The sequence below is a fragment of the Leptonychotes weddellii genome, chromosome 14, assembly GCF_054177405.1.
Source record: "Leptonychotes weddellii isolate Sample4059 chromosome 14, ASM5417740v2, whole genome shotgun sequence".
Classification (NCBI taxonomy): Eukaryota; Metazoa; Chordata; class Mammalia; order Carnivora; family Phocidae; genus Leptonychotes; species Leptonychotes weddellii.
In genome coordinates this window covers 75,274,610-75,296,842 of record NC_138382.1, presented here as the reverse complement: position 1 = coordinate 75,296,842, position 22,233 = coordinate 75,274,610, and the positions used below count along the sequence as shown (strand labels likewise).

Below are 22,233 nucleotides of genomic sequence, written 5' to 3'. Positions count from 1 at the left end.
TGGGGACACTGGGCGGCCGGCACCCACTCACTGCAAATGCCTCTCCTCGCCCAGCCTGGCTCCGTTCCGCTGCAGCTGTAGCCGGAAGGGCAGGGTGCTGTGCACAGAGCAGGAGACCAGCAGGGGCTGGTGCAGGTAGCCATGGATCCTGGGGGGCATGCTGACCAGGGGGGCACCTGTAAGCAAGGCCCAGCAGTGAGGATCCTTCCCTGCCGCCCCCCACAGCCCGCCCTTGTCAGCGATGCAGAGACTGCCGGGATGAGCCAGGATTCCATCCGGTGGTCACCAAGAACAGGTTGCTTTGCCCATGCCAGCTCAGTTTCCACCTCTATTAAATGGGCTTCATCCTGGTACTGACGTCCCCATGCTGTCTGGGGAGTTGGTGAGAGACAGGGCATGTGCACACGGCATGGCAAGCCCCCTCGGGATGAGCTCCTGCTGTTTCTGTGGTTTGTGGGAAGACCAGCCGAGATGGACCAGTCTGCGCCCCCGCCTTCTCCACTGTCCAGGACGTAGAAGTCAGACCAGTCCAGAGATCTGATGAAATGCTCCCCAGATTGGGCTCTCTGCGCTTCCAGACCTCTCATCTGCCTGGAGGGTCAGTCTCACTCAAGGATGTTGGAAGAAAGCCTTTTTTTATATTTAAAAATAAGCAAAGCTGGAGTATGGCTGTGAACCCAAAGTTCACACGCATTTCTGAGATAAAGTAAGAGACTTAATGAAATCTCACAGTTTGTGATGAGCCCCGTGGGGCCCCCTGGAGACACCCTCCCCCACCTATCCCTGGTCTTGGGGTGACACGTTCTCTCTCCTTGGCTATTGGAATTGCTTCAGTGGGAAGGTCTGAGAACACCCCCACAGGGTCAGTGACTGCCATCAGGGCCTCGCTGGGGGATTGCAGGCGTAGGCTCAACTCTCGTCCTGCCCTGCCCCCCCCATCCCCACCAGAGATGCTCCGTGGGTGAGACAATGCACCAGACGTCCTCCGAGCCCAGAGCTGGGGGTGGGCGGGTGGCGGGTGACATCATGCTGCAGGCTCCCTGCCACATCCCAGGGGAGAGGGATGTTGGACTATCCAGCCACGTCCTCAGCTGTGTGCAAAGCAGCCACTGCTCACCCACACACACTGGAAGCCTCTCCAAGGCCAGCTCAGGCTCCATCCTCCATGAGCTCAATGGGCCCAGGGACCCGAGGCCCAGCCCTGCCACCCGCCCATGTCTCCCAAACCCAGAGCCTCCTGCTCGAGGCCAAACTCCCAGCTTCCCAGACCTAGAAGGTGGGGAAGGAAGGAAAACTCCAAGCCACCTCCCTTCTCCCTGCCCTGCCAACACAACACACACACACACACACACACATACACACACACTTTCATCTAGAGCTGAGGTGAAGACCAAAAGCCAGAGCTTAACTCCAAGCCCTTAGATTCATCTGAAAGACCAGGAGAGAGAGAAACAGAGGTTGCTACTGCCCCTGCTGAAACTCCTTCCTGAAAATTCCTCCTTGGGGTTATATAAGCCAAGGGACAAGGGGCCCAGGGACCACAGCAGGGGAGTGGAGACCAGGAGGCTGAGAGAAGGGGGTCCCCAGCCCCCCACCCTGCCCCACTTGGGTTCTCAAAGTCCTTCACCTCACCATGGGCACCTTGGTGGCCTCCATGCACCCCTACTTGAAGTAGACAGAGGAGTCTGCCCCTTGTCAAGAGATCCCCAGCAAAGATGTTGGGTGTCAGTGACATCCATCTCTGTGTGCTCCCCCCAGGCCACTGCCATGGGAAAGGGGGTAGGGATCAGGAGGAGGGAACAAAGCCCAACAAGGAGGCTGTTGGCCAGTGAACTCAGATACCCCAGGCTAGGATCAGAGGCAGAGCCAGAGAGCTGAAGACTCAGCCCTGTGCTCTGGAAGCTTCTGACCTGGATGGGAGACCTCAGGGACACAAGGGAACGAGCAAAAAGCCACACATGACCAAGGATAGGACCATAAAATGACCTGTGCCCACAATGACATGAGAGTAACAGCAGTTGCTACATATGGGGGGCCCTGGCCCACAATGCCCACATCCTGGGCACAGCCTCAGGGTACCCAAGAGATGTCTTGTTATGTGTATTAGCTTATGGAACCCCTAGGGCAACCCTGTGAGATGGGTATCATGAGCTTCTTCATCTGTAAAGTGAGGACACACCTCAGAACTATTACAAGCACTCAGTGAGCTACTGTATGGCAGGTACTTGGCTCAGGATTGTCCCATGAGAGGTGCTCAAGACAGTGACTGGTATTACCATGATTATGGTTATGGAAGAGCACACCCACATTCACTGCCATGCCCCCCGCTGTGCCTACAGTGCCTAGCACCATGAAAAACACAAAAATGAATGCTAGATGGATATTTGGATGGATGCATGCATGCATGAGTGGGTGGGTGGATGGATATTTGGACGGATGGATAGATGCATGGACGAGTAAGTGGGTGGATGGATGAATAGGCAGATGAATGGATGGATGTTTGGACCAATGAGTGGGTGGGTGGACAGATGAATGGGTGAGTGGATGCATGGGTGGGTGGATAGATGGATGGCTTGGTACTAAATCCTTGACCTGACTGCTACATCTGAAGCATCTCAGTATTTAGCATGATGCATTGCAGAGCGTGCTGCTCATAGAAGTTTAATGAACTTTTCCTCATCTCATCTAATCAGGGAAGGTTTCCAGGAAGAAATGGAGTCTCCAAGTGAGCCAGGGAGCTGGGAGCAGTGAGAGCCACTCACTCACCTGGGACCACCCCACTGTAGGAAACTCCAGAGACACGGAGCAGGGGATTCCCCTCGTGGTCTTTGCCCTTCACCTTGAGGTAGAAGCGCTCCTGGGGGGCGTGGAAGGGTGGTCCGCCCCACAGCTGATGCGTGGATCCGTTCGAGAGGGGCCTCGTGGGCAAAGTCAGGAGGGACCGCCCTGAGCTGTGTGAGAGCTCCACCGAGTCCAGGCGGCCGGGTGCCTGCAGGCCCGTGGAGTTGATCACCAGGGAGATGGGCACCCCTGCAGAGGGAAGGGTGAGGAAGAAGATCCTGGCGTCTGTTCTGGGCTCCATGATCCTCTCCAAGCAGGGGCCCTCGGACCACAGTCAGGGACCCAGCCTGCTTGGCCCTCTTACCGGCTTGCTCACCTTCTGTTCCCTGTGCCACCTAATGCTGGGGGTGGATACAGAGGGGGCCTGCTACTGTCCGTGGTCCTGAAACGCCACTGTCCATCCAAACCATGGCTTCCCACGACTGCAACACCTCCAGTCTGCAGACTCGGGCTCACGTGGAGTAGAACTGGGAGAGGGCATTTCTCTCCACCCTAACCCGCCCCCCCCATTAACTCTGGAATTGCATCAGGTAGGTTCTGGGACCGGCCTCAGTGAGACACACGCTAGTTTGGGAACTCTGGTTCCTGTTCATCCTCCCTCCTCTGTTCAGCTTTCCTTTGATTTTCCTTCTGTTTTATTAGAAATGGACTTTTCACACTATCCCAGAAAACATAAAATTGGGGTTGGGTTTCATAATTCCCTTAGTTGATTTGGGAATGTCGCTCAGGTCTTTCCCTTTTCAAACAGTTATTATTTTTTTCCTTAGAGATCATAAACCAGGAAACAGAGGGTGTGGTTGGTATGATCCATCAAATGCCTTAAAATCTTTAAGAAACATGGAACAATCTGGAAAGGGCATATAAAAATCTGGAAGTCCAGATTCCTTTGAAAAAGAATGTGTGTCAGTGCTGGGCCCCATCCCCATGTTGCAACAATCAGCCAAGGGCATGCTCCCTGTGGTAGGGCAACCACTACCCTACTCCCTGATGCCCCTTCAGTGAAGCCAAGTGCCAAATGCTATTTATCACTTGCAATCGCCCTGCTGTTTCTCTCTCCTTTTTTTTTTTAAACTGTCTTGGACCCACCTCTTTCTCAAAAGCAGAAACCAAAGATCGCATGTGGCCCGCCTTCAACCTCTTCCACTGGGGACTGGCCCTAGGGGCCCTTCAGTTTTCAAGCACTGCAGTTAGGATTTTTTTCTCTCCTGGCTCTAGAAGTTTCCCTGCCTCTCCCCCTTCCTACCACTGGGAAAAACAAGCACTAAATAAGCAAACGGCCCCCTTTTGCTTTGAAGATGTTACCGCTAGTCCTGGCAGAGAACCAACCAGGGCTGACAAGGATGACAAAGATTAGAGGAAATGCACATTCAAAAGCTCTAAGGATCTGGCATCTACCATTTGGGTCACCAGTCAGTGATCTGGAGTTAGCCTGACCTAGTCTAGGTCCCTCCCCATCTCCCTTCTGAGCTGGACCCAGCAAAATCCTCTGAAGGGCCCCTGGTGAGCGATCATACTTCCCAAACTATAAATTGGGACCCCTGACCTGGCCACCAGATGGTATTTTCTGGCATGAAGCTCTGGCAACCTGAGCCAAAAGCCCCTGCCTGCTCTGGAGCCCAGGCTTCTCCAGATGGAACCATGATGGGGCACACAGGCAACACCAGATCCCAGTGGGCAGCTTCTAACCAGAAAATCGACCTTATGCCTCCAACTCTAACATCTCCCTAGGCTCCCAACCCCCACCCAGCCTGCACAGGGCCCATTCTAGCTACATACTTAGGGCCTGCCCCCCCCACTTCCAAAAGGCAAGCCCCACCTCTCCAGAAAGCAGCTCTGCATCGCCCCCAGGGTCAGGAGCACTGTACCTTGCAGGGGCCACTCAATGGTGTGGTTGAGGTCCAGAGAGGGCTGAGTGGAGAAGCCAGCTCGGAAGTCGATGTTGCTGACACCTGTGATCCTCACTGAATGGCGACCACTGCTATAGACCTAGCACAGACCCAGACCCCATCACCAGGGCGCCCGACGCCAGCTCCAGGGCAGAAGGTGGCCACCCTGACCTGCCTCCGGTGCCCGCAGCTGCAGTTCTCCCACCTTTACAGACACATGGGCAACTTCCCTGCTCGCTGGGGGCCCAGCGCTATGCTCCCAAATGCAGTAGAAGAGGCCCCAGCTATGGCTCTGTCCTGAGCGGGACTCTGGAACCTGCTCTGCCTTTCCAGCTACCCCTCCCAACACCCACAGCCCCGTCTGTCCCCCTGCATGTCTAATCCCCGCCTTGCCTCCCCACTGGCAGTGGAGCTCTTGGCTCAAAAATGCTCAGAGTTGGGATGCCTGGGTGGCTCATTCAGTTGGGCGTGTCTGCCTTCGGCTTGGGTCATGATCTCCAGGTCCTGGGATCGAGTCCCGAATCAGGCTCCCTGCTCAGTGGGGAACCTGCTTCTCCCTCTGCCTGCAGCTCCCCCTGCCTGTGTGTTCTCCCTCTTTCTGACAAAAAATGAATAAAAATCTTTAAAAAAAAATGCTCAGAGTTTGAAGGGCAGGGTCAATGTTGCCCCTTCGTCGGTACCATCCACACCTAGCTCAGGGCTTGGCACCTAGGACGTGCTCCATAAACATTTGCTCAACCATCAGGAGCTCACATCCTTCCCAGGCAGCAGCCTGCCCCATCCCAGGACCCTCTGCCAGGAGCCCAGCCTACCCCCAGTCCCTGGACTCCAGCACCTTGCAGATTAGAGCAGGCCTACCTCCTCCTGCCAGGCATGTCCCTCTAAGCCATCCTTCCCCCAAGGTCACCCTTGCTTCCTTTGTTCATTCTTCACAGGATAGGTTTCTGAACCTCAAGCCGGCTTGGTCACCCACCTCTGGACACTCAAGCTGTTTCTCCAACTCCTTCTTAAAAGTTCCCTAACTAACCCCAAACCACTCTACTTCCTCTCACTGCTGCAAAGCAGAATACTCCTCCTCTGTTCTTGACCCTTTGCTTCTATTGATATGTCCCCGTCACCACCCATACTCCAGCCCTCAGCTTCTCAGGGCCCCAGCTCCCCAGGACAGGCAGGAGGGAGACAGGGTCTTGGCTTGGTGAAACCGGTCCCCCTCCCTGGGCACCAGGGCCCCCCTACCTTGATGGACCACAGCCCAGGATGCTCAGGCTTAAAGGCCACAACCTTGGCGGAGTCAGGGATGTTGAGAAGCACGTTGAGGCCCTCATCCTTCTGTAGGATCTTCCCTGTGGAACCCCCAAGGATTTCTCAGTCCCTGATCCTTTCCTGGCCATGACAGAGGCCCCAGCCTGTCCCCAGGAGCCCAGGGCCCTCCAAACACCAGCCTCAGGCTTCCCAGAGTAACTGACAAGAGACCTTTGGTGGTGCTCGGCCCTTCACTTCATTCTGTACTCCACCCTCACCCACCTCCAGGTGGGGGTTGGACACCTCGCCTCTAGACCTGGGAACTCGTGACATCCTCGGAGCACCATGAGGCCAGGTGGCTGGGTCCAAATCACACTGACCCTAGGTGACCTGGACAAGTCACTCCACCTTCCAGAGTCTCAATGGCGTGCAACTAATTCTTGCCCTGACTGACCTGCTAGGCCACTGTAGGGATCCGCTGAGAACATGGGGAAGACCACACATGAGCCTCACATCCCAGGGACTGTGGTTATCTTAATTCCCCTCGCTTGGCTGCTAACAGCCTCCCTGCTTCCTCACCCACCACAGGCACCCTCTCTGCCCTCCATGTGGCATCCCCCCTCCCTCCTTGTTCCCGGAGCCTTGTGTCCAAACCCCCTGCCACCCCGGGTCTCTCTCTTTATCCCATCCTGGACTCCTAGCTCAGTCTCGGAGTCAAAGATGAGGCCCGTGCTGCACATACCCAGTGGGTCACGGACTTCGATCTGAGGCCCTGGACCGCTCAGGGAGATGGTGACCTCCTTCAGGCTGGGGTCAAAGGGAATCTTCCACGTATGCTCGCCCTCTTCCTTGTGGTCCGTGGACAGCAGGTGCACCTTGGTGGCCTGGACCGCTGACTCTACCCACTTTAGCACCTGGGAGGCAGGCGTGAGAAGTTGATGCCAGCAGGTGCCTGTGGTCTTGCTTAGAACTGACCCACTGGAGGCAGGTCTCTAATAGGTTCCCAGCAGAATCCAATCCCCCACCTGGGTTTTAGGCAGCATATAGGCTTTCCAGGTCACCCAAGGCCACCCCCACTCCCACTGCCCTACACCAGGCCAATTTACATTTCATTACCTACCTGGCCTATGGGCTGGGAGCTGTGACACCCGAATTAAGGCTACTTGGAGGGAAGGGCCAATCTCTATGGCACCCATTACTTCCTCCAGGAAGGCTTCCTGATGCCTCCTACACACAGGTGAACCCTGGAGATCTGGAATCTCCCCCGGAACAGTGCAATTCACCATCACCCCAAGGGGCCTCAGACCACCTTCCCACCAGGGTGTCATGCTCTCTAAGCAGGCCTGAGAGGGTCTGCTGCAAAGACAGAATCTCCTCCTGATCCGTTACACAATATTGAGAAATATTAAATCCTTAAATCCTATAACTGCAGATTCATTCTAAAATCTTAAGCAGGTAACAGGTGAGGACTCCCCCTCCAGACTACCAGACCACCTAGGTACATGTTTAAAGTATGATTTGGGGGGATTCTCAAACTCCCTCAAGCACCCCCTTTGAATGCATAGACCCCATGTCAGCAACACTGGATCCAGTCTAAGATATCTCACTGAGCACAAAATTATTGAGTTTCTCCAAATCCTCACCATGGTCTTCAAGACCCTATATTCTGTCCTGGGTTTTAGGCAGCTGTCCAACCTGACTCAACGTCAGTGTGCCCCTGACTCTCCCCATGCTTGCAGGGTCGGACTCCCATGGTTGGACCCCCATGATCCCACCACACATGCTTCTCTCTTGCAGAAATGACCTGCACTCTCTTTATCAACCAATTCCTGGCTAGATTCATACCTGTCTCCCCTCTTGGCCTGGGAGCCCCATGAGGGCAGAGACCCTCTGCTATGCCCCGAGCTCCGTGGCTGGCACAGAGAGGGTGTTCGGGAAGCTTCTGTTCACTGTGTGTGATACAGCAGGGCATCCACCTCCTTAATAGGGGCATCAGATTCACCTTACAGACACCTCACTCCGTTCCACCCCCAAACCAGCCTTGTAATAGCCACACCTCCCAGTTTCCCGTTAGAAAACCAGGAACGAGGATGAAGAGGGGGCCTCCTTCCAGGCCAAGTTACTTTCACGTTTTCCCAGGATGCTTCTTGAACTAAACAAATGAAACATGAACGTCACTGTACAACAAATGAGCACCATAGCCACGGAGAGAAAAAAAAGAGCTCCTCGTGTACTGAGAACCCAGGGGTTCGACTGAACTTTCCCAGTGGAAGGCACCCTGAGGACAGAAAGAACTGCAAAGAAATTCTTATTTCATAGCTTTGAGTTGGGCACAACCATCAATACTGTGCTCATAAAACTGTTTTATGTATCTTGCAGGATAAAGCAAAGAAGTAAAAGATGTTAAGGCTTGCTGAACGAAGATTTTCTCTTACAGCCAAGTGTAAGAGAGAGTTGCAAGTATTTTATTTATATACAAATTCATTCCAAGTGAATTTATAACCCGGGGGTTTCTCAATACCATTCCCCACTAGGATTGTTTGGAGAAATGGCTGATTCCAGGTCTGGGGCAGGTGACTCACAAGGTAAGCCTGAGACAACTGTTAGTTCCATTAAGCAAGGAAGTTCTCAGAGACTAATGGGACATATCAACAGGATACAGGAACCAGCCGAAGGGCAATCCCATTAGCTAAATCTGGGGGAACTTGAGCCCCCCAAAAATAATGACTTGAATCAACACAAACACATCCAATTAAAGAATCCGTGTGCCCATAATAGTACTCGAAAAAGAATAGCAAAATTCAAACAATAAAACCTCTTGCCACCAATGAAGGCAACTTCTTCATTAAAGAGAAAGAACTAAGTATGATCCCTGCCTTTTCAATAGGTTTTCTGTGCTTCAAAAAACCAAGTCATCAAAAGCTCTTCTTCATGGAAGGATGCCCACTAATAAATGTGCAAGAGATGAAATGTCCATGTGGAACCCCAGCATTACCCCCACAGACCACTTGAGCCATAAAGGGAAAAAGATGTCCCTACAATACAGAGAGCTGGCTGTCACCACCTTCACCTAGGGACCAAACCTACTGTCAGGAATAGCAGGACAATCAGACATGACTTACCTCCTGGTGTGATGCAACAGAAAAGACACACAGCACCAACCATGAAACATTCCTGCCCCAAACGCTGGCCTCCACTAATCAGTCCCTTAGAGCTAACTGCCAGGTTAGGGGATATACAGCGGGAGAAAGGAGCAAATTAATGACATAAGGAAGCAATCAGATGAATCTGGAACCCGGGGTATTGTACAATCAAGGCCTCTCCAACAAGTTAGTGGCAGAAAAAAAAAAAAGGGTAGAAGGCTCCAGATGTAATCAGACTTAACAGACATAATGAGCAAATGAAATGCACGGCCCCTGATTAAATCCTGATTTGACAAAAACTGTTACCAAAGACATTTTGAGGACAATTAGGGAAATTTGAATTTGAACTTGGCATTGGATAAAGCAGCAAAGTACTCTTCACTTTATTAGAAGATATTGTGGGTTACATCCAAGATCATATTTCTTTTTTAATTCATACTGAATTATTTACAGAGAAGATAGAACAGAGAGATAAAGCAGGTGGGGCAAAAATGGTAAGTGCTGAATCTAGTTGGGACACAGGTTCTTCTCACCCTTTAAGATCTTTCATAGTAATTTTTTTAAGTAAAAGTCCCTTAAAAAGAGCAAGTATGCCATGACTTTCATGTATACCCCTAAGCAACCACAGTGGGGATCTGTTGCCAATTCCAATCAACTGGAAGTGATATTGTCGGACAAAATCCAAAGCTGCATTTGGTCACAGAGAGGAGAACGCTCTGTGATTGATGAGTAATGTCTGCCACAGATACAGGATGAGAAAAGCAGTATCTTATGTGCTGCATATTGGCCACCCTTGCTCTGAATCATAGTCCTACCGTGCAATCCTCCACGAAAGTGAACAGGAAAAGAAGGGAATTGGACGAACTGCCCAAGATTGAAAAAGTGAATATGTTTTATTCAGACTGAGCTGGAATGCTGGTGCCTAGATTTTAGTTATCCCAGGATAAGAACCCTGTGTTCTGAAAACTCACTTGTCTGTATGCTTGGAGCTCCCTCCTTCTGTTTTGCCTCGCTTTCTAAGTAATGTTTCTCTTGACAACGTTCTCCGTGCACACAGGAGCTGGCTGGAGGAAGCAGCGGCCAAGGCCCCCAGCTGGAGGGATGGACAGAAGCTGCCGAGGTGAGGCAACTGCCCCCACCCCAAAGCCACAGCCCCCTGATCACTGTCCTCTTCCCCCACCCCCCAACCCCAGGGTCATGCCTTGTCAGGGGTTGAGAGGAAATCACAACTGAGCAAAGCTGCTGGGAGGCGGCAGCAGCACTAGCTGACACCGTCCCAGAGAGATCACACCCACTGCCGTGCTGCAACTGTCATTACAAGCCTGTCCTAAGATGTTCCGACAGAGGGACGATGCCCAGGAGTTCAGGCTACTGAACCTCAGAGAAGGCTCACACAGAGGACGATGCCAATGACCCCACCAGGAGGCGGCGTGCCTCCTGTCCTCCTGCCACGGGGTCTGTCCCTAAGCACATCACAGCCAGGGAGCTGGGGGTGCTGACCGTCTTGCCCACAGCAAGGCCAGACTCCCTGTAGGCCCAGGCCTGCAGACAAGGCTTTCTGGACGCTGCAATGCCCCCAGGGCTCTGGGCAGAATGTAGGGAGCCTTCTGAGCAGAGAGCCTTCATCCAGCAAGCTCAATGTTTATTTGGCGGAGACAATGGCTTCCAGATGTTAGCAGGACTGGGGGCCTGCGAGCCCGAGCTGCAATGGGGCTCATCTCTTTGTCACCGATAGGGAAGGAACGAAAGAATCTGGCACTGCTACCCCGGCCAGATGGCTGCCGCTCGGCCGTTCACGGCAGATAAATCATCCCCTGAGGCTCCTCCCCGGACACTTGACAACCAGGGCGGCCGAGGAAGCAGAGAGGAGAGGCCAGGGGGCCTAGAGGGCCTCAGAGCCACAGAGCAGAAAGCTGGGGCCCGACTGTGGGGCCTGGGTCAGGAAGCTCGGTGGGCAGTGATGGAGAGAGAGCACCCGCCCCTTCCAGATGCGCACCGCTGGGCACTCAGGTCCTGAGCACCTGTTCCGAGAGAGCCCTTACTCTTCAGGGGGCTTCACTGGAGCCGGGCATACGTTCTGGGCTCCATACCAAAGCAGGGGGCTAGAATCACAGCCATCACTAACTCTTACCAAGGGCTTCCCAGTGCCTGCCGGTCACCCCTGTCTCACTAGGCAGGGGCTCTCTTAACCCACTGTGCACAGGAGGAAACAGAGGCCCAGACAGGTTAAGTACTATGTTCAAGGTCACCCTGCAGGCAGGTGGCAGGGCTGGGGTCTGAAGCTGGCATGGGGCCCTAACCTTCCACCACGCTGCCTCCTCCCGGAAGAATCCAGAATGAAGTCATCTCTAGGGCCTGTGCCTCCTGATCTGTTAGTTGGAACCACCTGGTCAGACCTCCCTTCCTCCCCCACCCCCCCACACTTACTGTCTTAGAAGGTGGTTCACCTTTCCCCTAGTTGATGTGCAGAATCTGGGCGATTTGGCATATTTGTACGGGCTGGTGCTAGACAGGGGAAGAGGCTGGGCTCCCAGAACAGACTTCCCAGGAGCAGGGAAGGCTGCAGAATGAGGGGGTTTGCCCAGCAATTCTGGCCAACTTTTCTGGGGCTGGTGACAGTACATTGAGCTGGGTCTGAGCTGGGGTAAGGCTGTGCTTCGGCCGGTGGGGGGGTCTTGGACCTAGCTAAGCCTTGACCAGAAATGCACACTCCCAAAGGGCCATGGTGCCCACCTCCCCTGTCCATTGAAGGATGGCAAGAGCTCCAAATTACCCCCACCAGGAGGAGGGGATCTTCACGTTGCTTCAATTACCCTAGAACCTCAAAGGGCTACCGACAACTGGAAAAAAGCAAAAGCTCAAAAGCACTGAGACCTAACCTGGGTGGATTCTGTCTCTGTGCCCAGCACCTGGACCTGAGCTAGCCAATAGTAGGTGCATGGTAAGTGGGAAATGAAGGCAAGAGAGAATGCAGAATGTGTCCCTCTTGCTACACCGGGCATAGTGTGCAAAGGTAAAAGGACTGACTACACATGCACAGTTTTGGGGACTTTGGCAACTTCTGAGGAGTCATTCTCTTAGCTGGAGCCCCCTGGCTTGGGCAAAGGCACTATTCCCTCTCCTTGGGCAGGGGTGGGGAGCACGTGGGGGGAATGACCACAGCCCTGGCTGTCCTGGCCACTTTCCCAGGCTTGCTAAATGTCTGGGAACATCTAGAATGACACAGCTCTGTGTCCAGGAAGGAGAAGGATCCAGGCCCCTACCCAGAGGCAGCCAATCCTGGCCACTGGAGGTCCCATCACGTCAAACGCAGACTGCCAAGTCAGGCTCCCACAGCAGAAGGCTGGCCACCATGGCCAGGAGCCAGTGGATTCACCCCACTTTCCCTGCCTCAAGAGAGAGAACAGGGGAGCCCAGCCCCACACCTGGGCAAGCTGTCCCCCGCTGACCTGTCCAGCTGCCCTGTTGATTTGCCCCTGACCTTCAGAACCCAGTCACGCCCAAATAGGTCTCTCCCCAAAACGAGGACTGAGCCATCCCTCCACTCCCAAAGGCCTCCCACCCTCACTTGGGCGGCTCAGTGCCAGAGAAGGCTGACATGCCAAAAAATAAAGTCTAATGTGTCCCAGAGAACCATAAACGCCATTTGTCAACAGGGAGTTAAGGCATGCTAATCTAAACATGGCCCTGGAGACCATTCTCTTCAGTCCATAAATATATAACACAAAAAAACTCTCCTGGAGGCTACAGCAGGGCTGCTGGGGCTGGCGCCTGCCTCCCAGACACGGCCTCTCTTGCCTTCCTCTTCCCAGGGCCTCAGGCACAAGGGACCCCACATCTGTCCATTTACCAGCTATTTACTGAGCACCTGCTCCGTGCCGGTAGCCGCATGAGCTGCTGGGGATACAGCAGCAAAAAGGACCCATAGTAAGGGCCTGTCGCTCATTGAGCGCACAGCCTAATGGCGTTCAGTGATGCCACGGTTATAAAACTGCAGTTACGTAAAGCAGTACCAGGAGCTGGGAGAGGGTACGAAAGAAGACTTAATCTTGACGGGAAATCAAGGAAGGTCTCCCAAGGAGAGAGCATTTCAGCTAAGACTGGGAAAATGAGGAGCCAGGGGAGGTGTAGGAAAAACAAGCTGCATGAGCAAAGGCCCTGGGGTAGAAAGACATGGGACACTGAAGAAACAGCAGAGTCTAGTGGGGTGGCAGCAGTGAGCAAGGGGAAGAACACAGGTCATGGGGTCAGAGAGGCAGGAGTCAGAGAAGGCTCTGGACCTTCTCCGGGGGACAACCAGGAGAGACCCGTTGGTCAGATTTGCTTTAGAAAGATCCAGTGTACGAGAGATGGCTCATAGAGGCTCAAAAAAGTCCACTGAGAGCATCCCTTCCCAACTCTGCTCAGTGACTTCACGATGGCAGCTTGAAATCAGCCAGGGTAGGAGGATTTATACCACGGAAATGGGCATGCTTGTTCTTTTCAGGGAGGTGGTTGTGGACATTTACCAGCATGTCACTGGAAGGATCCCTCTGGCACCTGGGAGGGAACAGACATGTGGGGAGAGGGAAAGCAGGGCGAGCCCTGAGTGGCCAGTGGCGCCTGGAGGAGGGGGGAAGGACAGACACATGGTCTCGAACAAGACAAGGACACAGACACCTGGTCAGCACCGAGCTGAAAGAATCCAGATCACTGACAACCCTGTGCCTCGGGACATAGGGCCAAGCAAGCCCCCGCCTGCTAAGTCCTCCAGCAGGATCTTCTGGCCCTGAATCTGATGTCCCTTACCCCCCACCTACTCCTCTACCCACCCCTGGGTTCCCTGACTCTGGGGAGAAGCTCACCCCCTACCCCCACCTCTGGCAAACTTTGTTAGGTCCATCCTCCCAGCCTGCACCATCTGGGGGAGCCAGGATGCTTCCTCAAGTTCCAACCTCTTTACCTGCAAAATCGGGAAGTCCAGCGCACCTGCCTTTGGGGTGGGCAGCAGATAGAAGGGTCTGGCGAGGTGACGTCATACAGCCCTGAGCATTGCACTCGCTGCGCTGGCCACAGGGCGAGACATGGTGCTGCTCATCGATGGCAGCGACCCAACAGCCAGGCACAGACACCCAGAGATCCAGGATGGCCAGGGAAGGCTCACCTCGGTCACCTGCTGCTTGTCCAGGTGGAACACCTGCCCAGAGCTGGTGGCAGCGATCTCCTCGTAAGCCAGGTAGCCGGGATGAGTGCGGTCACCACAGTCCCCTGTCAGCACGAAGACCACCTGGAAGAGGGACATGAAGCCTGGCTCGGGGCTTCCCTGGCCGCCTCCTTCAGGTGTGCGCGGCAGGGCCGGAACGAGGGAGGAGGGACCCAGGGCGAGCCCTTGCCTCTCTCTGGGCTCAGGCAATGCATCTGTAGAATGGGAACGATGGGAGTACCCATCCCGTGGGGACCAGGGCTGAGGCGGGTCAAGGGTGTAGCACGGGACCAGGAACACTTCAGGTGCTCAATAAATGGGAGCCGTTACTAAATCTACAGCAAGGAAGGGAATGGAAATCGGCTCACTCCAAGCAGCCCCTGGGGAACACAAAGCTAGAAGAACCTTGGAGAATGGAGTTTGTTCCAGATGGGAGACCAGACACCAGAGAAGCCGTCCCAGCTCTTGAGAGCTTGGCGGAAGAGGTCACACAGTTGGGTGGTCCTTCCCCCTTCCCTGCACACATCCCCCCCACCCCAGCCCTGGCTGTGAAAGGGAGAAGCAAAACCCCAGCAGCAAGTCAGGCCCCCGAGGCAGTGGGAAAAGGGCCCCGCACCGCAGAGATGGGAGCGGGGGCGACGCCAGGAGGAAGATGGATTTGCACAGACTCTGATAGGGTGCGAGCGAGAGGAGCGGGTGGTGTGGTCTTTATCAAGAATGAGCCTCGCCAGGTGGCAGGAGCCCCGGCGGGCGGGGGGCCCAGAGCATGAGAACACACTTGGACTTCACCAGACCAGCTTGGTCTTGAGGGCTGGCGGCTGCACTGGCAGGGACCCTGGAGGGGAAGCAGCCGCCCTCCGCTCGGCAGGTGGGGGCTCAGGCTGCCCGCACTGGGGACCCCGGCTTCCTCAGCAGCCCTGGGGGCCCCCATGCTCGAGCCCCCCAGGCCAGCCCACTCACCTGTGACTGTTTAAGCTGTAAGAGCCGCAGGACCTCCTCCTTCTTGTGGTAGTCCTTGGCGCGGGCATCCGAGAAGACGTAGATGAAGGAGCCGGGGCTGGCCACCTCCACAGCAGCCTTGATGGCCCCCACACTCATCTCTGGGCAGTCACCGCCCCCCTGAAGGGCAGGGGTGTGTCAGGGGCTGTTGCCCACCTCTTCTGGGTGGGGCCCACCTAGGGACACCTCTGACACCAGCAGGTGGTAGGGGGAGGTCTAACTTTAGACGCGTAGCACCTTCCCCTCGCTCACCCATGCAAGAGAGGCAAGGTCCCTCCCGTGGGGTCAGCACCTCACGCTTATTTAGTTACCACTACGATGAGTGATACGAGCTGGGGAGGAGGGCTGGGAGCCCTGGGATATCTAACAGGTGCCCCCAAAGAAGCCCCATGTTAGCCGAGGCTTGGGAGAACAGAGGGTTCCAGGGGGTGGCTGGGAGAAGGAGTGGTGGGCATGGGGCAGAGAAAAGCCTTCAAAGCTGCCTCCCCAAATCCACTTCATAGCCTGCCCTGGAATCAGTCCCAAACCAGCACACGCTCCCACCGTCCCTGACCACGGACAGGAGCTCTGCTCTGGGGAAGGCAGCATGTCCTGCCTGACCGGCTTTGCCCAGCCAGTGCCAGCAACAGGGTTTGCACATGGTCACTTTTCAGTGATGCTTCTCTCCTGGGTTCACTCATCCAGCCCACAAGCACTTCCTGTCCCCTCTATGTGCCGGGCCCTGTTCTGAGCCCCGCGGGAGCTGGCCGTGAATTAGATAGGTGGGGTCCCTGCCTTCAGGAAGCTGCTGCTGTCGGTGGGCGGGACAGATGCTGAACCTGGGTGTTCAGTGTGGCAAAGAAGCCCAGCTGGTTTTGGGGGTCTGGACTGAGACGTCTCACACCCTCCTTCCACTACCACACACCTCTTCCTTCCACTGCTTCACCCATTCGCTAAATAATAAGCACCTACAATGCGCAGGGCACAGGGACTCCCATAGGTACTTGGGTCACTGAATAAAGGAAGAAACCCCAAGAAGTACAGGATCTTCAGCATCCCCAAGCTGGGGCGCAGGTCAGAGGCAGTGCTGGGAGACAGTTCATGACAGTAGCCGGAAGCCACCATCTTGGCCCCTGGGTGGGGCAAAGACCTTGGCCTCAGGCTTGGACTGGGAAAGGAAGGGGGGGGTGAAAGCAGCCAGGGGTGGGGTGGTCCACCTGCACATAGAGTTCTCTCAGCTCTCTCTGAAACACCGCTGGGTCTGCCGTGAGGGTCACTGGGCCAATATCTGCAGGGAAAAGAGAGAGGGGCTGAGGTGGGCTTGTATTCCCAGACATACCACCTCCATGGGGTGGGGCAACAGTTACAAGATGTGCGACCAGAAGGGAAAGAAGGTAAAACCTGGGCCCCAAAGACACCCTCCCCAACCAAAAGGGGAGCAGTAAGGGGGCAGTTTCCAGGTTTTCCAGGCCATGCAGCCCCCTGCCCTGCACCAAGCCAGGCCCAGAGCTCCAGGGGAGCACAGAGGTGAGACAGAGGGCAAACCCCCAGTTCCTCCTCAAAACCACAGTTCTCAATCTTTTCTGAACATGGCTGTCCTAGGAACCTTCCCTGTACCACTCTGCCCACCCCACCATCAGTGGGAAAGGAATTCTGGAAAGATAGAGACAGAGAACTGTCCAACACCAGACTGATCAACGAGAAGAAAATCTTCCAGAAACTCCATCCATATATTAGCTCATTTAAAAAGAGCAGCGTTAAATTGCAAAGGTTGACTACACCAAATGTAGGTGAAGACACGGGGCAACTCTAACTTCTGTCCGCTGCTGGTGGGAATGCAAAATGGTTCAACCACTTTGGAAGATAAACAGAACTTTCTAAAGCCTTAAGCATGCACATACCATGAGACCCAGTCATTTCACTCCTAGGTATTTACCCAAGAGAAATGAAAACATATGTCCACACCAAGACTTGTGCTCAACTGTTCAGAGCAGTTATATTCATAATAGCCCAGAACTGGAAGCCAGCCAAATGTCCATCAACCAATGAACAGATAAACAAACTGTGGTCTCTTCATATAATCCAATACTGCTCAGCAAGAAAGCAGAACAAGCTACCAATGCAGACAACCACACAGATGGATTTCACAGATATCACGCCGCACGAAAGAAGCCAGACACAAAAGAGTACACATTTATATGGTTCCACTTATAGAAGTTCTGGAACAGGAAGGAATAATCTAAGGTGGAAAAAATCAGAACAGAGGTTGTCTTGGGGGCTAGGGAGATACAAAGGGACTGTCAGGGAAGGCAGAAATGTTCTATAGTGTGATGAGAGTGTGGGTTCCACAGGAATAAGGTTTCTCCAAAGTGCAAAGCAAAGATTTGTGCATTTCAATGTATGTAAATTTCACCTCCTAAAGCCAGCGCTATAGAGAACAATCATCACTGAGTGGGGGTGGAGGGTGAGAAGAGGTCTAGATGAACAAGAACGGCAGAACAGTTTTGATATTTGGTGATGGGGATGTAGGGATTCATTACACTACTCTGCTGACTTTGTATATATTTGAAATGTTCCCCGATAAAAAGATTTTTTTAATAGCTGTTAATTGAGAGTCACAGCATAAGACAAGGCTATCAGGGCACTGAAAACAGGGCTAGGATCCCAACTCCCCATGTGGATGTGTGCACTAAGGGGGTTTTACAAGGTTCGTGGACGTCAAATTTCTCAGGAAAATATTTCATCTGAGTCCTTGGTGAACTCCAATAATGGACTGTTTTTAGTTCAAGAATTCTAAATTCTAGTCACCCTAAAAAAATTCCCATACTCTTCGACTAGTCGACTGACCTTGGTCCTTCTTAGGGAAGGAAGCCCATGGAATTATCCAGCATTCATCCATAATTCTCAAGGAGGTGCGGACACCAGCTCTTCTGCCCAACAACTTTAGGAACCAATCGTCCCCTGACAGCCCGTGCCTCTGTGTTCTGAATTTATTATTCATCATACCCAACACCCCTCCCTTAGCTGCTCCGGCGTTTACCAAGCCTCCCCCCTCCCCCCGGCCTCTCACTTTCTGAACTCTGCAGAATAGATTCAGCCAAACCCTCAGCCTTTGCTGACAGATCTGATTGGGATCCTGACTCCATTCTTGAGCCACGGGGCCTCTCAGACCTTACTTCACTGTCCCCAGGCTCAGTTTCCCCATCTGTAAAATGAGGCACAGAACAACACCATCTCTCCTAGCTGAGAAGCATCACTGTGAGAACGCAGTGGGGTCAGGGAGGGACAGACCCCACATGGGTCCCATGTACACAGCAAAGGCTCAGCAAATATGGCCACGTGGCTGTTCACGCTCCAGCATGAGGTCCTCAAGCTCCAGTTTGACGGAGAAAAGCAATAATTTTATTCAACATTGGTTCTTTCTTTATTACGTGATAATACATGGTCGATATTTAAAAAAAAAAAAAAGTTCACTAATGATACTGACATTTACTAAGCACTTACTAAGTCCCAGTCCATGTGCCGAGATGCTTCCCGAGCATTCGCTCGCTGAACCCTCCCTGGCACCAGGTCGGTCTCAGTCTCACCCACATTTTACAGAAGAGAACATGGAAGACTAGAGAGGTTAAGTGACTTGCCCAAAGACACACAGCCAATAAGTAGCAGGGCTGGGATGAGCCTAGGTCTGTACAACTCCAGAAACCGAGCTCTGGAGAACAGCTCCCTGTGAACTATATATAGAAATTCCTGACACAGAAACAGAAGGGAATTCTACCAACCAGAGATAGTCATTCTGATTTGTATACATAACCTTCAACACTTTCATGCATATTTGTAAACCTGCCTCTTGCACGCATGCATACTATTTTACACAGAATTTCTACCGAAGTACAAATAACATACTATTTTTAACCTAATTCTTTTTACCGAATAACATATTTTGAGCAATTTTCCAGAAGGCTGAACGCTCAGTTTCAAAATCATTTTTAATGGCTACAAAGTATTTCTTTTGTATAAATGACTAAGGGTGGATGTGCTTGATCCCACATTGCTTTGTTTCCAGTTTTTATAATGAGCAGTGTTACCAAGAACACCTCTAGATCCATAGCATTTACGCACCAGTTTAGTGGATGCCTTGGCATATACTCCCATGAGCACAATTACTGGGTCAAAGGCCAGGACGTTTGTAAAGACTCTGGAAGCAAGTTCAGTAACCTCATAACTGTCCTCCCCTCCTCCAGATGAGCCAGCCACTCATCTGTCTACCTGCCAATGCTAGGGAAGCTGGCCTGCGCCCAGTTTTGCTCACATGGATAATGGACACCAATGGCTCATTGTCTGTGAAGCCAGGGAAGCCATGGGGGAGCCCAGCTCTGACTCTGGCTGCCCCCACCCCCCATGGTCTAGTGACCTCAGCTACCCTCGGTTCCCAACACGGGACCAGGGCTCAGCTGACCACCTTCTCTCCCATTTGCGGCAACGTGAGAACAATAAAGTCGGTGACATCAGTTATCACAAATCAAGCAGCGGTTGGAAGGGCAGCCCTTTATTCTCCAGTCTATGCTCTTCCTCCCTGGGCGGCAGGGGGGTGGTGAGGATTACTGTCTTTCGTGGAGGGACAATAATTGTTCAGGGGAGTTGATTCTGTTCATGGTTCTACCTGGTAAGATAACATGTTGGTCACCTATGTCCATTCCTTCTGTTTTTCTTTCCTTTTAGTTTTTTTTTTTTAACAATTTTACTGGATTGAGAAACCCAAAGTGGGCGGCCCGGTGGTAGAGGGCAGGGAGGATGCCAAACCGACCATCTAAGGTTTAGCCTTCCACCGCCATGGCTGTTCTAGGAGGGTCTGCCCTCTGGGAGAGAGGAAGATTCTCCCAGGAAATCGCCCATCCTGATTCTCCCCACACCCCTCAGCCATGCTCAGTGACATCCTCATCCAACCTCCTTATGTTCCAAGCACCCAGCCAGCTCATGCTGAGGGCCAGGGACTATATGGCTAAAACACAGACTTGGAACATTTCAGGAGCCAGAGAGGATCCTCTGAGCTGGAAAGCCCTGGAAAGGATTTTAAGGTTGGCCTCTGTATTAGTTTCCTATTTCCACTTTCATAAATTACTACAAACTCAGCCTCTTAAAATAACACACATCATTTCTGGAGGTCAGAAGCCCTCAAATCAAGGTATCATCAGCAAGGGTGTGTCCCTTCTGGAGGCTCTACAGGAAAATTTGCTTCCTTGATTTTTCCATCTTTGAGAGGCCGCCCACACTCCTTGGATCGTGGCCCTCCTCCATCTACAAAGCTTGCAGCAGAGAATCTTCCAGTCTCTCTCTCAATCCCCTCTGCTTCTCTGCCACATCTCCTCGGACTCTGACCCCCCTACTCCCTCTTACAAGGAAGCTTATGATTACTATGAGCCCATCTGGATAATCCACGATAATCTCTCCATCTCAAGATCCCTAACTTAACCACACATGCGAAGCATCTGCTGTGTCAAGTAACAGATTTATGGGTTCTGTGGATTAGGACATGCACATATTTGGGGGAGGCGTTTCTTCTACCTCCCACAGACTCCATCATCCTATCTCTGGCAAGAATGGACTTGGGAGGGTGCCTGTGTGGCTCAGTCTTTAAGTGTCTGCCTTCGGCTCAGGTCATGATCCCAGGGTCCTGGGATCGAGCCCTGCATCAGGCTCCCTGCTCCGTGGGAAGCCTGCTTCTCCCCTCTCCCACTCCCCCTGCTTGTGTTCCTGCTCTCACTATCTCTCTCTCTGTCAAATAAATAAATAAAAATCTTAAAAAAAAAAAAAGAATGGACTTGGGAAAAACCAATTTGGACTACAAACCTATGTGCCAAACATAACAAATTTGAAGATAAAGAGATCTAAAGACCCCACCTTTTTAAAGATGGAGAAACTGAAGCCCCGAGAGGAGAAGGAAATCCTTCAAGGTCAGCTGGGAATATCTGGTGCAAGAGTTACCTGGATATATCATACAGACAGTGACCCCTTCTCCTGTTCACCATTGTAGGCCTCGGGCCAATTTCAGCCTGGTATATGGTAAGCGCTCAATAAATGCAGTTCCAATGAGTGACTGAATAAATACATTTGAATTCCATATTGCCTGAGCAGCTCCAGGTCAGGACAAAGCTTCATTTATCTCTATAACCTGTCCCAGAACAACACTAGGCATACAGTCAACACTCAGCAAGCATGTGCTGAATGCCAAGCCCAGCCAGTCCCCAGGCCCTCCCACTACAACACGCTGCTGCCCATCTCTCAGAGAAACAGATACAAAGCGAAGCAGGAAACTAATGTGATTATTTGGGGCACTCAGAGGAGTTGGTCATACGGAGGAAGGGCTGGCCAGATGGACAAGGGTGTCCGTGATTGCTCTCAAGACAGAGGGCAAGGCCCCAGCAAAGACTAAAGGCAAGGGTTTTTTAAATGCCTGCCTCAACTTCTGAGAGTACACACTTACACTCACACACCCACAGGAATCTGGGATTTCTTCCTTTTGCTGAATAGATCATCCCCAAGCCAGTTCCAGGTACGGGGTGTTACTGATGACTGGTCCATCATTCCAGGGCAGGACTGGCTCCCAAGATGCAAAGAAGGGGCTGGGGGTATGGAGGTCTCCTTGCCACCTGTTCTCCCAGCCACCTGCCCATCCACAGCTACAGGCAGCAAGCCAGAGATGGATGCCTTCTTGTCATTAATTAACACTGGCCCACAGCTTCCTCTGTCATTCCTGGGACCCGCTGCACATTATCACTCACCATCCTGAAACCCCACCAGGACAGGGTGCTCTCAGCAGGATGACCATTTCAAGACCCATCTTCCAGCAGGACAGAGTGAGGTGCCTGGTCAGGGCAGGAGAGGGTAGGACACCTGACACATTCCCATATGAGTTTACCCACTGAAAGGGGTCATTTGAGACCCTCCCAATCTCCTTCTTTCA

General features: G+C 52.9%; 1 protein-coding gene across 1 annotated transcript in view; it reads right to left on the bottom strand.

The window, feature by feature from the left end:
* HMCN2 (hemicentin 2) overlaps window positions 1–22,233 on the bottom strand; it is a 146,103-nt gene that overhangs the window by 110,317 nt on the left and 13,553 nt on the right. The window contains exons 2-9 of the mRNA XM_081802661.1: window positions 16,490–16,560; window positions 15,255–15,413; window positions 14,256–14,378; window positions 6,712–6,883; window positions 5,964–6,070; window positions 4,707–4,827; window positions 2,767–3,030; window positions 32–176 (exon numbers count right to left, since the gene is read on the bottom strand). Of these exons, the coding sequence (XP_081658787.1) occupies window positions 32–176; window positions 2,767–3,030; window positions 4,707–4,827; window positions 5,964–6,070; window positions 6,712–6,883; window positions 14,256–14,378; window positions 15,255–15,413; window positions 16,490–16,560 (1,162 nt within the window). The remainder of the gene's footprint in view (window positions 1–31; window positions 177–2,766; window positions 3,031–4,706; window positions 4,828–5,963; window positions 6,071–6,711; window positions 6,884–14,255; window positions 14,379–15,254; window positions 15,414–16,489; window positions 16,561–22,233) is intronic.